At 45.7% G+C, this 18593-nt stretch overlaps 1 protein-coding gene across 1 annotated transcript in view; it reads right to left on the bottom strand.

Annotated features, from left to right (window-relative positions):
* Nucleotides 1-1980: 1980 nt before the first annotated feature.
* The window catches only part of LOC123759865 (nephrin), a 17132-nt gene continuing 519 nt past the window's right edge, over nt 1981-18593 (bottom strand). The window contains exons 2-6 of the mRNA XM_069338437.1: nt 13942-14165; nt 13312-13447; nt 10365-10507; nt 8568-8790; nt 1981-2305 (exon numbers count right to left, since the gene is read on the bottom strand). Of these exons, the coding sequence (XP_069194538.1) occupies nt 2235-2305; nt 8568-8790; nt 10365-10507; nt 13312-13447; nt 13942-14165 (797 nt within the window). The 3' untranslated portion in view covers nt 1981-2234. The remainder of the gene's footprint in view (nt 2306-8567; nt 8791-10364; nt 10508-13311; nt 13448-13941; nt 14166-18593) is intronic.

An 18593-nucleotide genomic window follows, 5' to 3' on the forward strand; every position in this document is an offset into this window, starting at 1 on the left:
ACTCAAGTTTACTACTTAAGCGATTACTCTAACTTATTTTTTAAGTAATTTCATCAGTACCTTTAAAAAGTTCTCTAACTTTATTCTAGTGGCCATGCGGGGGAACTTCACGTTTTCTATGCACCGTGACACAGAAAACGAAGCATTGCGGGATCTGTAGCAATAGCGTTTAAACAGATATATTTTTTGTAAATATATCTCGCACTTTATTTTATCTCCTTTAGTATAGATTCCAAACTTTTTTTTTCTGGTAGGTAGAAAAGTTCAGTTTTTTTCTAATAAACGGAGAAAAAGGTCCAATTTTTCCAAAGGTCCCAAAGGCTTCGTGCCTTTTTTTCAGACACGGGAAGTGTTTTAAGGGATTTCTTATCTCTCTCTATCTCTCTCTGTCCCAGCGAAGGGAAAGTGATAATTAGTTTTTCATTCACCTTGAAGAGAGAGAGACCCATACTCTCTTGTCTCCATTTTCTTTCAAAGTATTGAAGTTTTAACACATTACTCTTCACAGAGTCGGTTGTCTCTAGTCATTTTTATAATATATATATATATATATATATATATATATATATATATATATATATATATATATATATATATATATATATATATATAGGAACATATGATGACCCAAATATGTACTATAACACACACGCGCGCGCACACGCACAAACACACACACACACACACACACGCAGCTAAACACCATTACAATTGTGTGTTTTTCTCCTTTCTAGTCACCATCTTGTATAATCCAGAAGCCGTTGGAATTAAACATATAATCTCTTGTCTCTCTGTCTCTCTCTGTCTTCTGACAGCTGCCCCACATTTACCCCATATAAATGGGGGCGTGGACGAACAGCAGATAAATGGGGAGGGGGGAAGTAGGATCATACAGGAAATGGGTGGAACTGAGCCTTAAGGAAGCAGGGAGACAGAGGATTCCAAGTCTTCAAGTAAACTTAGGGGTTTCACATACGTTAGAGAGGAAGGAAGTAGACTTAGTGACTAACACACACTAAGTGTGTGTTAGTGAGGAAGGAAGTATTGTATGGTTGACAAACTTGGGACACTGCAAAAAGACGAAATTCTTACAAAAAAACGGAAGGGAACAGGGCAGAAAGTGAGGGAAAGGGGGTAAAATAGTGAGGGGGGGGGAGGAGGAAGTGAGGGGAGGAATATTGTCACGGAAGGAAGGAGAAAAGATACAGAACAAGAAGCGGAGGGAATGAAATATAATGGGAGATGAATGAATGAAATATTTTTATGATATAATAATGCTACCCACCAACGCCAACAATAAAAAAAGCAAGACTAATAAGTGTATATTACACAACAAATGTATAAAAAAAGACCTCTGAAGGTTGACTTACAAAAAAGCCTACCCCCCCCCCCAGGGGGACAGATGCCACTCACCCAGTCAATCACTCGCATCCAAGCATCTTTGAGCCATCAACTATCAGGGGGAAGGAGATAAACAGATGCTTTAGGGATGCTGCTTGAGGTGTTACCTGGAAGGTAAAGTAGGATGGAAAAGGGATGGGTCTGCTCCTTCAGTAGGTCCCAGACCTAGGGGCTGGAGCAGACTCCAGGCGTCTCAGACGAGGTACAGAAGGAGGAGAAGTTTTCGCCTCCCTGTCTCCAAGGAGTTTATTTTAGGGAGATGAATTTATGAGGTTGAGAGGAGGGAAGTGAGAGAGTTTTTTCATCTGTGTCGTTTTTATCTTGGCCTGAGTGGAATAAATCACGACCTTGAGACGAGGGGGAGAAGCTGGCACACATAAACAAAGATGATGCAGTAGGTGAGAGAGAGAGAGAGAGAGTAGAAAAGTGTCACACGTTCCTTGTAAGCTCGATATTCCTAAACTCAAACATGTCTTCCGTCGGCTTAGAATCCCACTCCCTGCCACCTATCACCCCCCCCCCCCAAATACCCACCCTTATCCCCCCTCAAAACACACTTTTGAGCATCATAGTGTTGTATTTCGTCATGGACCCCAAGCCTACAAAATAGCATTACGGGGTCGAGTTTTGTCCAGGATGTGTTGTCATAAACACGGGCAGAGCGACAGTCATTTGTCTCCTGAAGATGGCGGCGACGGGGGCGCTGAAGGAGAAGGTCTCCTTCGTGTGAAGACTCCCACCGTTGTCTCCTGCCTTCATCTCTCCTATAGCTTCGTCTTTCCTTTCTGTTTGTTGTTGTCTGCGCTTCCTCCTCCTCCGTGGTCGTCCTCCTCCTAGAGCAGGCTCCGTCCCCCCAGGAGGAAGGCGAGGCTCAGGATCCTCCAAGTGGTTGGCAGATGACGTCCTGAGGGAGAGAGCAACACATGAACACCTGCAGGGATTTAGCAGTCGTGGGGCACCCAGGGGAGGGGGAGGAGTGGGATTGATCAGCCCTGGGGCACCGAGGGGAGGGGGATGGGAGGGATTGATCAGTCGTGGGGTACCGACGGGAGGGGGATGGGAGGGATTTAGCAGTCGTGGGGCACCCAGGGGAGGGGGAGGAGTGGGATGGGGGGAAGAGAGTGAGCAAGCCAGTGGGAAAACGAAAAGAAATGAGGAGAATAGCGAAGAGGAAATAAAGGGAATGGGAGGATGGAACAGAATTACATAGAAATAGATGATAGAACATAGAAGTAAACACAAACATTTACGAGAACATTAAATAACTGCCTCTAAGGAAAGCAAATACAGAGATACAGAGAACATGAACATCACAACATTAATGAAAATTCATAATTTAACATACGATCCAATTTTTTTAGTCTGTTCACTCACATAACACACCGTATTTTGAGGTAGTAATTCCTCCAACGTCAAATTTAAATGTACAGTACTTAAATCATTTCAGTGACGATGGGGGTCAACCACACGTAACAAAAACGTTTTCATAACGTTCATTAAACGTCGAGGATCATTGTAGGGGGGGGGGGGGGGGTGCTGGCAGGGGGGGTTGAGCTTCGGCTCCTTGGTCCCGCCTCTCCACTGTCAGTCAACTGGTGATTTGGGTAGAGAAGACCTCGTGACCTCTGCTGGTTCCCTGGTGACCTCTGACCTCAATTTCTACAGACCGTTTGACCCCCCCGGGATAAATGTGTGTGTGTTGAAGAGTTCGTGGTGTTGTTTCGAAGGAAATTGCAGGTAATTATACTTGTGAGTTGCAATGATGATTGAAAATTGCAAAGATACTTGGAAGTTCAACTTTGTTACGTAATCTTCACGGCTCAATTGGCGCCATCTCTTAGGAACTACTTGGAAGTTGCAATAACACTTGTTAGATGCAATAATGCAAATATATATATATATATATATATATATATATATATATATATATATATATATATATATATATATATATATATATATATATATATATATATATATATATATATATATTGATTCCATACGCCGCAATCTCTGGTAGGTAAGGTGAAAGGATAAAGCTCTATGCTTTCTAAGCTTAGAGCTAAGGAGTAATAAGCTAAGCTCTAAGCTAAGAGCTAAGGAGTAATAAGCTAAGCTCTAAGCTTAGTTCTCAGGAGAAAGCTCTAAGCCAGTCCGACTATACAACACTTGGAAGGTAAACGCGGACAAGCAGCTGAACTAGCACAGAGGGAGGGAAAGGTACCTAACCACTTGAACAATCCACTCAGACCTCCAAAAAAAAAAGAAGCCAGGCCGTCGTTGTACCAACCACTCCAAGTGGTTGGATCCGGCAAAAGGAGATATAGAATCGGTTTAGATTCGTGTGGAAGAGACGAGTCGGAGTGTCAGATTCGATCCAAATCTTAGATCCATTCAATGGCAGAAATCCTTTTAAATCGCAGTAAATTAATTTGGAGACTGAAATGCACGTCGTGGAAATGCGGGTGGTGGTTCAGTGACATGACTCGGTGGTATACTGATGATTCCTCGGCCTGTGAGCCACATAGGCCGGAAAAGGTCAGATATTTCGCTTAAATTCGGAAATTTCCGGTTAAATCATCATCAGCAGCAGGAGGTGTTAGGTCTGTTTATATCCGCATGCGAACGGTAATTCGCATGAAACTTCGTCCTTATACTTAGCGGTGGAAGGACGAGATCACTCCCATAGTCATCAATTATTTGACAAAAAGATACGCTTTAAAATGACATATATGGGATATACACACACACATTCAGGGCCACACCACCACACGCTGAGGGCCACACCACCACACACTGAGGGCCACACCACCACACACTGAGGGCCACACCACCAAACACTGAGGGCCACACCACTACACACACTGAGGGCCACACCACCACACACTGAGGGCCACACCACCACACACTGAGGGCAACACCACCACACACACTGAGGGCCACACCACCACACACTGAGGGTCACACCACCACACACTGAGGGCCACACCACTACACACTGAGGGCCACACCACCACACACTAACAGCCACATCACCACACAGTGAGAGCCACACCACACACAATACAAGGTACATTTTCCAGCGAACATACCGTATGCGATCCGGTACTTAACCACCCCATTAAATTCTGGAATCACCAACATAGACTCCACAACCGGTGCTCAGACAACATACCCATCCAACCCGCGACCGACCAGTCAGACGCCTTCACCTATTTTAACAACCAATGTAGTGGAAATGTAATTTTCTCCAATATACGAAATATATACTATTACATACATTTTCATCTGGTGTATTGCTAGGTGTAGGCAAGGTTGAGTTTTGTGTCGTGGTTGTGGTGGGAAATATGTCGTGTTTACAGCACACGAGTGAAACATTTAGCGACGTATGGTTCGCTAAATGGGCGATGCACTGTTAGAATGCATTTCGAAAGCACTTTTCATTCAGAATCCGGCCAAGAAGAGTGTTTCATTAAGCATCTTCAGGAACACAAGACCCACATTCAGTGCTCCTGAGGTGTTCCCGGCGAACCCAAGCAGCCAATGGCGTCATTAAGCAGCGTGAGCACAACTGACTTAATGTCAGGTGTGTTATTAGTCACACTAATGACTAGTGTGACTGATTAGCCCGCATTAACCTGAATCAGAATTGCGACACCGTGAGAAGCCTTAAGCACTCGGGAGAACTCCCGGAGGGACTCTGGGCTTTTATGGGATCCCTGGGCACTCAGGAGATCCAGAGAGCACTTCCAGGATGCCGTAAGCACTTTGAGCACTCCAGAGAGAGATCTGAGATCCTCACTGGTCTCGTAGAAGACCTTTAGAGCGCCCAGAGAGGTTTAGATCACTGAGTCTTGCAGGAATATTCTCTATTTCTCCTTCGCTTAGGAGAAAAGTTGAAACATTAACTGTTCAAAAGTCCATTTCACACATTTAATATCGTGATGCGTCTCGCTAAAGGACACGTTTTGTTGCTATTTTGTATCAGAAAAAGTTGTAAATATATTCCATGCTGGTTACGCAGTCGAGGAAGGTGAGTAAGTTTGTTCTGGTCGGCTGAGGCAATTGGTGTGACCTGACACACTTGTCTCGGTCATGTTGATGGTAGGATGCATTCAAGTGTTAGTTGGGTGTTGATAGTTGGATGAGTATTTGATATGTAGTGCTTCGGCTATGTCTAATCTCTTTTCTCGTGTGTATCCGTCAATTATTTCAGTGTTGTTGGTGAAGATATCTCTGGTGATGGTCTGACTGTGTATATAATAGAGACTTGTTGTTTGTGCATTGTCAGGTGCCTCTGTTGCTTCACCCTCTTGTTTATTCCTCGTGCTCACTATTACACTGATGACTGTATTATTAAATCGTTTTCTCGCAGTTTTCTCTATATTTTGTCGGCGTTTGTTGTGATAATCTCGCTTTTGTCACGGCTCTTCTTCCAGTGTAGTGAGGTTTATCTCTTTTTAGCCTCTCCCAACTGCTCAGTTCTTCATTGTTTACTGAGCAGTCTGAAGTTCCTTTAATTCCGGCCTGTGTTTTATGGTGAGGATTGTAGGCTGGGGCGACATAGGCTAGCTAGCGTGGCTCAAACATAGTCCTAAATCACGATTATGATTCAGGACCATTTTTTAGAGACCTTGTCAACGTGCCTGAAACCTCCACGAATGTTCGACAGCTTCGCGAGTGCTGATAATTGTATACTGTAAATTTGTTGGTCCTCTGGTTAGAGGATGTTCTTAGAGGATTGAACTGGTCACTAGTTCCTCGATTTGTTTCCACTTTGTCTTCCTCAGGCAGTCATCTTCCCTCATCGTGTGAAATGTCATTAAATCCTTCTCACTTTCTTTCCCAATCGCATCACCTTCCAGTTGCTTGTATTAGATTCAAGCAGCCACTTTTCACCACCTCTTAGAGTTATGTCAGGTCCTTCTCAAGCACTTCGTCACACTCATCTGTTATAATTTATCCCATCATATTCACGCCGTTTGAGTAATATTGACATGTTGCATCGTGATTGCTCAGTTAATCTTTGATATTGATCAAGAATGATGCAGGTCTCAGTCGAATTAAGTACTCCGGTTGACTCTCAATTCTGATCTCTTCCGCTAATCTATTTTTTTTTTGTCTCTTACACTTGAAGGATTGAAATTCCTTTACCCAGTTCAACATTGTCAATCTATATTGACTGGTCGGTAGAGCGACGATATTACTCTTTTTTTTTCTTTTTGTTCAGAGTCCGAGTGTGACATATAGTGGTTAGAGTGATTGGATATCGTATCATCTCTTCTATATGTGCTATATTCCTTCCAAGTGCTATATAGTCATACTGGCTTAGCGCTTTCTCCTGATAATTAGGCTACCTTACCTTGACCCACGCCCATATTTCCCCCCCCCCCCTTGAGTGCCAACTGTTTCCTCTTTGACACATTGGTTTAGAAAACAATCTAATCAATGAACAAATCCACAAGGGGCCGTGACGAAGATTCGAACCTGCGTCCGGGAGCATCTAATCTAACCAATAGCAGCAAAAGCCTTCCTCTCCATGTATCAGTCTCACCACAAGTGTTCCTTCCGTCCCAGTCTACTTATTCATAGTGGAAATCACCCATGATGATGAAATAGTGATATCCCTCCGTCAATTATTATTAATGCATCTTGAATAATATTTTGCATATCAAGTCTCGTTGCATATCTAAAAAACGTTTGATATAAACCACGTGGAGGTGTGTTTGTGAGGCCTAATTACCAGCTAGATAATGACCTAATTAGCGAGCCTACATTGAGAGGGGGGAGAGGGGGAGGGAGGAGAGTAATTGGCGAAATACTCTGTTTTCAGTGCCTGGAGACGTTACGTTTCCCAGGGTTGATTACTCTAATTAACCTGCCACACCTAGACTATCCTGGGTGATGCAATTGTTTGTTGACGTTGAAGTGAAGAGGTGTTGAAGGATTTACGAAGAAATGAAGCAATAAATGATGAATATGACAATGGGCATGAAGGTGATGATAGTGAAGGTTGTTGTGACTACAGTCATTGTATTATGATGTTGACAGCTGTAACTACAGGCATTGTATTATGATGTTGACAGCTGTGACTACAGTCATTGTATTATGATGTTGACAGCTGTGACTACAGTCATTGTATTATGATGTTGACAGCTGTGACTACAGTCATTGTATTATGATGTTGACAGCTGTGACTACAGTCATTGTATTATGATGTTGACACCTGTGACTACAGTCATTGTATTATGTTGATAGCTGTGACTACAGTCATTGTATTATGTTGACAACTGTGACTACAGTCATTGTATTATGATGTTGACAGCTGTGACTACAATCATTGTATTATGATGTTGACAGCTGTGACTACAATCATTGTATTATGATGTTGACAACTGTGACTACAGTCATTGTATTATGATGTTGACAGCTGTGAATACAGTCATTGTATTATGATGTTGACAGCTGTGAATACAGTCATTGTATTATGATGTTGACAGCTGTGAATACAGTCATTGTATTATGATGTTGACAGCTGTGAATACAGTCATTGTATTATGATGTTGACAGCTGTGAATACAGTCATTGTATTAACATAATGTTTACGGCACTAATGATGGAAATATTGCTCATAAAAATTATCTAAACTTACACAAGGCTTAAATTTCTTACAGAAAACAATTGAAACTCACCAAAACAGACTCCAGTGACAGCAAAGTTAGCTAAAGTAACAGTGGAACTACCTCCAATCACAGTGAAACTACCTCTTAACCAAAGTAAAACCACCACTAATCACAGTAAAACATTTTCTAAAGAATTAATCTATGAATTAATCATAGTAAAACAGCTTCTAAGCATTAAAATAAAACTTTAATCACAGTAAAGCAACCTCCAATCGCAATGTAACTACGTCCAATCACAGTACACAATACATTCAATGTAAAACCAGGTGAAAACCCCATCACAGCATCATCCATCAACCCTCGTCAACCTATTCAATCCCTCCGAGCTAGCCTCCACCCGTCCAGTGGACTACCCTCCACACCTCTCCTCTGGACCAAAGCACAAACACACACACACACTCCTCCCATACCCACCCTGGCAACCCATACGTACCCATGGCAACCCATACCCACCCTGGGAACCCAAACCCAACTCTCACCCACCTGCGGAGCCGTACGGATGGTTGAAGGCGGCGCTGGATGCTGGGTCGAGATAAATATCTTTGGATGCTGTGGTGGAGTGGCCGGCCACAGCTGCCCGACAGGTGACCTGGGCCATGTTGTTGTGGAAGTACTCTGGGGCCATCCAGCGGAGGCCCAGAGTGGTCGTCACTCTCCCTCGGTGGTCCTCGAAGTCTGCATACTTCACCACGTTGAGATCTCTCACCTGAGGGAGGGAGGGGTGAGGAAGGGATGGGTAAGGGGAGGGACAGGAGGAGAGGGAAGGGGGTCATGGAGGGATAGAAGGGAGAGTGGGAAGGTTTAGAGGACCAATGGGATGGAGAGACATAATGTTATAAAGTGTATAAGCACATGATTTACTCATTTACATATATTATTCACACTTGTTGCAAACACACACACACACACACACACACACACACACACACACACACACACACACACACACACACACACACACACACACACACACAGTCCTTCCATAATACATTTACTCAACAGACTCACATTATGTGTCTCTCATCATCCACACACAGGTACTCACCTATGAGTAAATCACAGGGAAGGGGGCTGAGTAACGCTTTAAAACTGCTATGTTTACTCACCGTGAAGAGGATGAGTAACACATAACACTCAATCTCCAAATGGATAACAACGGAAATTCAATATCGAATCGCTCAATGCGGCTTACATTTCCCCATCCATTCACCACAACCATGCCCCGCCAACTCACCACAACCATGGCCGCCAACTCACCACAACCAGAGCCCACCAACTCACAACAACCATGCTCCGCCAACTCACCACAACCATGGCCCGCCAACTCACCACAACCATGGCCCGCCAACTCACCACAACCATGGCCCGCCAACTCACCACAACCATGGCCCGCCAACTCACCACAACCATGGCCGCCAACTCACCACAACCATGGCCCGCCAACTCACCACAACCATGGCCCGCCAACTCACCACAACCATGACCCGCCAACTCACCACAACCATTGCCCGCCAACTCACCACAACCATGGCCCGCCAACTCACCACAACCATGGCCCTCCAACTCACCACAACCATGGCCGCCAACTCACCACAACCATGGCCCTCCAACTCACCACAACCATGGCCGCCAACTCACCACAACCATGGCCCTCCAACTCACCACAACCATGGCCGCCAACTCATCACAACCATGGCCCGCCAACTCACCACAACCATGGCCGCCAACTCACCACAACCATGGCCCTCCAACTCACCACAACCATGGCCGCCAACTCACCACAACCATGGCCGCCAACTCACCACAACCATGGCCCGCCAACTCACCACAACCATGGCCGCCAACTCACCACAACCATGGCCACCAACTCACCACAACCATGGCCGCCAACTCACCACAACCATGGCCGCCAACTCACCACAACCATGGCCGCCAACTCACCACAACCATGGCCCACCAACTCACCACAACCATGGCCGCCAACTCACCACAACCATGGCCAGCCAACTCACCACAACCATGGCCACCAACTCACCACAACCATGGCCGCCAACTCACCACAACCATGACCCGCCAACTCACCACAACCATGGCCACCAACTCACCACAACCATGACCCGCCAACTCGCCACAACCATGGCCACCAACTCACCACAACCATGACCCGCCAACTCACCACAACCATGACCCGCCAACTCACCACAACCATGGCCACCAACTCACCACAACCATGACCCGCCAACTCACCACAACCATGGCCGCCAACTCACCACAACTCACCGGTCTTCCGTTGATCTCCCACATAATGTGAGCTCTGGGCTTGGCGCCTCTAGCCGTGCAGTTAATCTGGATAGTTTCACCCGCACGGTAGGTGGGCGGGTCCGGGTCGGCCCAGGAGTGTACCTCCACAGTCTTCGGCGGCACTGGGGATGGATAGGTGAAGGGGATAGGTGGTTAGAAGCCCTTTCTGCATGAATGGTTTAAGATTTAAGGGGTCAGCCATATGGCTCGGTAAGATAATTTAAGGCTAGGTGGCTATACAGCAAGGTTTTTAAACTGTCATTCCTGATGGTTTAGGTAAGATTTCAGTGGCACTCTTGGTGATTAGGTGGGCGTTAACGAGGCCCTTTTGGTATTTGATTAATTTTCAAAATGAATTTGTTAAAATATCTTAACTATTGAGCATAACCTCTCCGTTTATTATCATGAAATGCTGGTTGTATTATCTAGGTCACTGAGCTATAATCATGGGAGATTACACAACAGGGGATGAATAATAATGCTAGTTTATTCATTTAGGTGTAACTAGGTGTTCACGCCCCCCCCCCCCTCCAAAACAAAAATCATACATAAAGGTTTCAAGGTATGGGTTATGAATGGGAAATTAATCCCGGAGTGGAATATTTCTGTTACACAGAAATTTTGACCATGTCGTAGCTCAGTCGATTAAGGCAGCGTCTGGGATGATCTCGGACGTAGGTTCGAATCCTCGTCACTGCCCTTGTGGATTTGTTCATTGTGAAATATCTCGGTGTTTGGGTGTACTCTGTGTGTGCTGTTGTTCATCTTGTTATTATGGAGTAAGAGGTTAATTGATGAACTATTCTGTACCTCTCTACAGTGTCCCTTTCAGCGCCTCTCGCACCCTTTTCTCTATCGCTTCACACCCATCTCTACACCCACTGGCCCTTTTTTGTCCTACACTAACACACACCCTTCTCTCTCTTTACACCCACACACCCTTCTCTCTCTCTCTACACCCATACATCCTTCTCACACTTTACAAATCCCTTTCTCCAGCGTCACCTCCCCCCCTTCACCATATCCCTCTCACCTGTATAATCCTCCACATCCCTCTCTTTCAGTATCAACGTTGTGAAAATGAAACAGAAAAAAAAGTCCTGAACATTATATCGTAGAATATATCCCATATTGACTGACTTCCGCCTCCGCCCCCCCTCCCCGTGGGTTGAAATATGCTAAGCTCTGTAAATATCATCTGAATACTTGAAAACTTGATATACTGAAGCTGTACCCAAGATTTACCATGTAATTTGAAAGGCAATTATAGCTTGAACTTGTAAAAGAACATCTATTGCTCTCTGTGGTTGAGTGTCCCAAAGTGCACTAATTCTATCTATGGATTAAAGATAAAAATAATATAGGCTGGTCAGCATTATTTCTGAAGTGTCATTTTTAAAATCCTGCCCTAAATTACCATTTATGGTTGAGAGCTTAATAACCTGCAACACTTGAAGTAGTGAAGCAGATCTTCAGCTCCGTCCTTAGAGGGCCAAACGAAAGCACTTGCCCTCTAAGTGCTATTGTAACAGCATGAACCGTCAGTTGTTGATAAACTAATCTATCAGTCAATCAATATCTCTATCTCGGTCATTTCTCAGTTTTTTCTCAGTTTATACTTCCCACTCACACCCCAGTTCGTATACCCAACGGGCTCTACCCTCACCTCACATGTACATACCTCACTCTATATACCTCTATAACTCCCAATCATATACCTGTATTCCCCTTGCCTCCCCCTCCCAACTCATGTAATCCCCCCACCCTCTTCCCCCAATCTCGGCCACTACATATCTACCACTCACATACTCCCCTCTCCACTACTGCACACATTAATCTCTTTATTCCTACGTGGTTCTGTGGTTCTAATCCCAAACATTTATCCTTCTCTGAAGTAACGACATGTTTTTTATCTCTCTTTAATACACATTCGACTCTTTTTCTGATACTCTCCACTCTTTCTGATACACTCAACTCTCTGACACACTCCACTCTCTCTCTCTGACACACACCAAGCTCTCTCCGACACATTTCGTTCTCTCACCAAGTGCTCACTCCACTATCTCTCTGACACACTCCACTCTGTCTCTGACACACTCCACTCTCTCCCCGACACACTCCACTCTCCCAACACTCGCTCACACTTTCCTTTGTTTACTGCACGTCAATCATCTTCCTCACGCCCTTCTCTCTGCCTTATTCTTCCCCATCTCCCAGAGCGACAAAGACAGACAGACAGAGACACAGACAGAGGGCCGGATCAGTAACACCATTATAAACAGACGTACAGACCGACTTCCATAAACACGTAGAAACAGGGGAGCCAAACCTAACGATAGCCATAGCACAGAGTGGCCTGCCCTGAGTGCCAATCTACCAGCTTAAATGAACAATGCCAACTATGTATGTGAGTGCCAAGGTCGGTGCCGAGCCGGAGTCTGGAATTGGCCAGTTCCCAGCCGTATAGGGGCATTTCGTCCCTTGTCATTTTGCTGTATTGGGTCGTTCCAGTGGGACACAGACTGAGGCTGCTTGACTGTGCGGGGCCGGGTTGGTATTAATTCAGTTTCCTTCTTTTGATAGGGGGACGGGGGGGAAGCGGTCACCTTTTAGCAATTGCATTTTATGTTGCAATGTTAGAGAAGAGGGCCAAGTGGGCCTATTTTGTGCCATAGTGTCTTAAATTGAGAGATTTTGTTCTCAAGATACTGTTATACAACAGTGTTCCCATTGGTCATGTGGGTATTTTGCAGTATATAATTGTTAAGGTATATAATTCTACTTTAACACGTTTTGTCGTGTGCGCCATATTTCTTGTTTCATTTTTTTTTAATATACTCTTCCTTCCATTATACCATCACCTTTCCCATCCCTATATCCCCCATCCCTACATCCCCCCCTCCCTTTCCATTCCCCCATCACTCACCTATGACATTCATGAACTTGGTCTCGACAGCTGTCCTGAAGGATGGACCCTCACCCATCACCTCACACTTGAAGACCCCTGAAGTGTCTTCAGATACGTTCTTGAGTACAACTGACTCCCGCGTCGACTCCTCCTTCTAGTGAGAGAGAGAGAGAGAGAATGTGAAAGACAGTATATCTAAATTATTGACAAACAAACATGTGCCTTATCTATTAAACATATTCATTCAATTTCTGTATATAAATACATGACCTGATATCAAGGAAAACATTGGGAACAGAATAATAATAGCGATATTGAGTGTTATCAAAACACTAAACATTAGTTTCGTGAAAGCGATCCCCGCAAGCAATGGAATGAGATCAGATCTCGTTATCTAACAATATATGAGATTCTGAGTATTTTCTTAACTTATTGGTTGATTATAGGGGTGTAGTCGCCTTATGTGGTCGATATGTGGTGGATTATAGGGAGTGTCGTCGCCTCAATGGAGGATTATAGGGAGTTTCTAGACAGCATGGTTGTAAGACAGCATGGCTGCCAGCCAACATGGTTACAAGAATCATGGTTGTCAGCCAGCATGGTTACAAGACAACATGGTTGGCAAGACAGCAAAGTTGCACTACTCACTTTCACCTGTATACCGCGAAAGGTGAAGGCATGTTTGGGGTCGTGGTTGGTGCCCTTGTAGGTGTAGAACTGGTCCTTGCCCCGCCACCAGTTGACGGTGTAGAGGTTGTGTCCGCTGCCGTGCAGCTTGAAGCGACAGGTGAGGGTGACATCGTCTCCGGCCCTGGGCGACTCTGACACCTCCAGCTCCGTGATCTCCACCGTCTTGTCGTATGGTCTCACCTCTGCAGGATTACAGGTGAGTTTTAGAGAGCGTTGAGCTGTCTAGGTGCAGTGTTGGTTGGCTCTAGTTACGTGTGCGTGTGTGTGTCAGGGTGTGTGTGGGTGGGTGTACTGGACGGATTTCGCTACAGTAGATTAGACAGATCAAAGCCTCATTCGTATCCTACCCATGCCATCAATGCTGTCCCCCTGCATTGATGGCACGGGTTGTGAAACTGTTTCTGCTCCGAAAGAGATTCGAAAACGTGATTTTCGGTTTCGTATCGAAGTGATTCATCGCTTGCCCATGGCGCCCTCTCTACACTCCCCCCTCGTTCTCTCTCTCTCTCTCTCTCTCTCTCTCTCTCTCTCTCTCTCTCTCTCTCTCTCTCTCTCTCTCTCTCTCTCTCTCTCTCTCTCTCTCTCTCTCTTCTCTCTCTCTCTCTCTCTCTCTCTCTCTCTCTCTCTCTCTCTCTCTCTCTCTCTCTCTGATTTATTGCTCTCCCTCACATTAATCTTGGCTGTCGTAGCACATCCTCTATGAAGAAACACACAGAAGTACTGAAGAGTCTACGAGGAAGACATCTCTTATAAAGTGAAATTTGTCGACTCGAATGTTTACTTAAATTTTAATTTTAAGATATCATGACGCGGCGTTGGAAGGACACCTGTACACACCTGTGGAAGAACACCTGTACACACCTGTGGAAGAACACCTGTACACACCTGTGGAAGAACACATGTACACACCTGTGGAAGAACACCTGTACACACCTGTGGAAGAACACATGTACACACCTGTGGAAGACCACATGTACACACCTGTGGAAGAACACATGTACACACCTGTGGAAGAACACCTGTACACACCTGTGGAAGAACACCTGTACACACCTGTGGAAGAACACCTGTACACACCTGTGGGAGAACACCTGTACACACCTGTGGAAGAACACCTGTACACACCTGTGGAAGAACACATGTACACACCTGTGGAAGACCACATGTACACACCTGTGGAAGAACACCTGTACACACCTGTGGAAGAACACCTGTACACACCTGTGGAAGGACACCTGTACACACCTGTGGAAGAACACCTGTACACACCTGTGGAAGAACACCTGTACACACCTGTGGAAGAACACCTGTACACACCTGTGGAAGAACACCTGTACACACCTGTGGAAGAACACCTGTACACACCTGTGGAAGAACACCTGTACACACCTGTGGAAGAACACCTGCACACACCTGTGGAAGAACACCTGTACACACCTGTGGAAGAACACCTGTACACACCTGTGGAAGAACACATGTACACACCTGTGGAAGACCACATGTACACACCTGTTAAAGCTCCGACCAGGGTGTGTGTGTGTGTGGGTGTGCGTGAATGTGTGTACTCACCTAGTTTTGCTTGCGGGGGGATTGAGCTTCAGCTCTTTGGTCCCGCCTCTCAACTGTCACTCAACCGATGTACATATTCCTGAGCCTAGGAAGAAATTTCAGTAGAACTGAAAGCTGGTTTGGTTATCAAGTTACTCCCTGAGGTAAATAGCAGCCGGTGGGAGAGAGGAGATAATAAGATCACCCAATCCATTGACTCGCCAGACGCAGTAATGCTTAACTTGACAGACTGACGCTAACGACACCCCCCCCCCCCCCGGAAGCTGTTGCAAACCTTCTGACAGAGACCAAATGAAACAAACATGACAAAACACTTTTATTCCCCCATAATATCCCCCCCCGGGCCTGCCCAGGAGATATTATAACATATCCCCCCTCCCTCAGGGGATAGGTTATCATAATGTTAAGTTTTATTGTGATTTTCGGTCCAAGTTCGGGTTTTAGTCTTGCCAGCATGTCGTCTGACCTGACCTGACCTGACCTGACCTGACCTGACCTGACGGTGCAGAAGAAAATCTGAAGTTTGTCTTACAAATTATAAATCACTCGACGGAGAAGCGTTCACCGTCTCGGATGTGTGTGTACTCACCTAGTTACTCACCTAGTTGTGCTTGCGGGGGTTGAGCTCTTGCTCTTTGGTCCCGCCTCTCAACCGTCAATCAACAGGTGTACAGGTTCCTGAGCCTATTTTGCTCTATCATATCTACACTTGAAACTGTGTATGGAGTCAGCCTCCACCACATTGCTTCCTAATGCATTCCATTTGTCAACCACTCTGACACTAAAAAAGTTCTTCCTAATATCTCTGTGGCTCATTTGGGCACTCAGTTTCCACCTGTGTCCCCTAGTGCGTGTGCCCCTTGTGTTAAATAGCCTATCTTTATCAACCCTGTCGATTCCCTTGAGAATCTTGAATGTGGTGATCATGTCCCCCCCTAACTCTTCTGTCTTCCAACGAAGTGTGGTTCAATTCCCGTAGTCTCTCCTCGTAGCTCATACCTCTCAGCTCGGGTACACACACACCCACACTCGGGTGTGTGTGTGTGGGTGTGTGTGTGTGTGTGTGTGTGTGTGTGTGTGTGTGTGTGTGTGTGTGTGTGTGTGTGTGTGTGTGTGTGTGTGTGTGTAAATCTGATCCGGCACTCAGTTTCTGTATGATGGATTTTCTCCTCTGTATAAATTACACGAGAACCTTGCTTTGTCTCTCTCTCTCTCTCTCTCTCTCTCTCTCTCTCTCTCTCTCTCTCTCTCTCTCTCTCTCTCTCTCTCTCTCTCTCTCTCTCTCTCTCTGTCTCTCTCTCTCTCTCTCTCTCTCTCTCTCTCTCTCTCTCTCTCTCTCTCTCTCTCTCTCTCTCTCTCTCTCTCTCTCTCTCTCTCTCTCTCTCTCTCTATCTCTCTCAACGCCAGAAAACCAGAAAATTCCGCGTTCGTTATGAATCCATTGAGTGGATCAGAATTTATTGTTGAAGCAAATTCCAGTTTGATTACTTGAATGAAGACAGTTATATTTTCAGAAAGAATTCGAATTTTGTGTTCCTGAATTTCTTTTAAGACATATATTTTGTAAAAATATTTTCTTGGAGTAAATAAAGTACTCACTGAGTTCGCAGTAGTCGTTTGTAATCCAACCCGTCCTCCTAACAGGTCACATTTTTGACGTACACTCTAACTACGGCCAAAAATTGTCGTACTGGATACTGGTAGCGGCTCGCGAAATGGACGTACTGTCTCGTTTTCTGTTTTGGTTCCTCTGGTAGGTTAGGATAAGGGGGCACTTTAGTACCACAGTTTTTTTTTGACGTTGGGAAAGTGTTTAGAAGGACGGACACAATCGACTTGAGAATGGTCCAGGACGGACCGAAACGTCGTCGTCCCTTCACTTTAGTCCTCTCTGTCATCTCTTCCATCCTGCCTCCCTCCCTTCTCCCTATCCTCCACTTTCCCTTATCCTCACTCCTTTCCTGTTACCTATTTATCTTCCTCATCTACCCACGCCTATGCCCTTTCCCACTACCCTCCTCTTCCCCACAACCCATCCCCCTTTCCCCAATCTTGGCTTCCCGAATCTTACCTTCCCTCCCCTCCCCCCACAGACACCTCCTTTAACTTCTCCCCCCCCCTAACCCCCCCCTACTTTCCCCACTACCCCTCACTTTTCCACCAATCTTACCTCACCCCCTTTCTCACAATATACCCCCTCCCTTACTGTTCCATTACCCCTTGTGCCCCTCCCCCACTAACCCCCCCTGTCTCTTCCCCCTCTCCCCCCTGCCACCCCTGCCCAGCCCTTCCCCTATCCCCCCCCTCCCCATCTCCCCCCCTCCCCCTGCTCAATAGCCACTCTATTTTTACTCTGGCTAAGGTGCTTAAGCCCCGATGTATGCTGGCAATAACTCATTGTGCTTGTTTCTCTCCCACCCCCTCCCATAGTGCTGTCCATGGGAGGGGGGATGGAAGAGGGATGATGCGCTGGAAGGGCTCAAGGAGGGAGGGAGGGGAGGGAGGGGAGGAGCTTCATATGAGAGGGACTAATGAGGGGGGGGGGTTGATGGGACGGTATTAAGATGAAGAGGACAGGAGATATGAAAGGAAGTGGGGGGGGATAGATAGATTGGGAGGGGATGGTAGGGTTCTGGATAGGTAGGGAGAGGAGAGGGTGAAGGGATGGGGACTGAGGGATGGGAGGGAGGGTAGGGAAAGGTGAGGGGTGTCTAATTAAATGGAGAAAAAGGGAGAGGAGGGAAGGGAGAGATTGGGTGTGAGAGGTGGGAGAGGAAAAAGATGGAATGGAAGAAGGGTGGAAGAGGCGTGACAAAAAGAAGAGAGAATACCCAGGAAAGAATGAATAAAAACATGAATTACGAAGTGAGAGCAACTATAAGAAAAAGAGAACAAACAGAATAAAGTAATAGAGGAAGAAAGAAAGCGAGAAAGCAAACATTGAGAGAGAGAGACGTGATAAAAGAGGACAGAAAGTAGAGGGCTCAAGAGGTGCAATAGAGGGAGGAGGGAGAAAATAAAGGCTAGAGGAAGGGAAGGGA

The sequence above is a fragment of the Procambarus clarkii genome, chromosome 39, assembly GCF_040958095.1.
Source record: "Procambarus clarkii isolate CNS0578487 chromosome 39, FALCON_Pclarkii_2.0, whole genome shotgun sequence".
Lineage (NCBI taxonomy): Eukaryota > Metazoa > Arthropoda > Malacostraca > Decapoda > Cambaridae > Procambarus > Procambarus clarkii.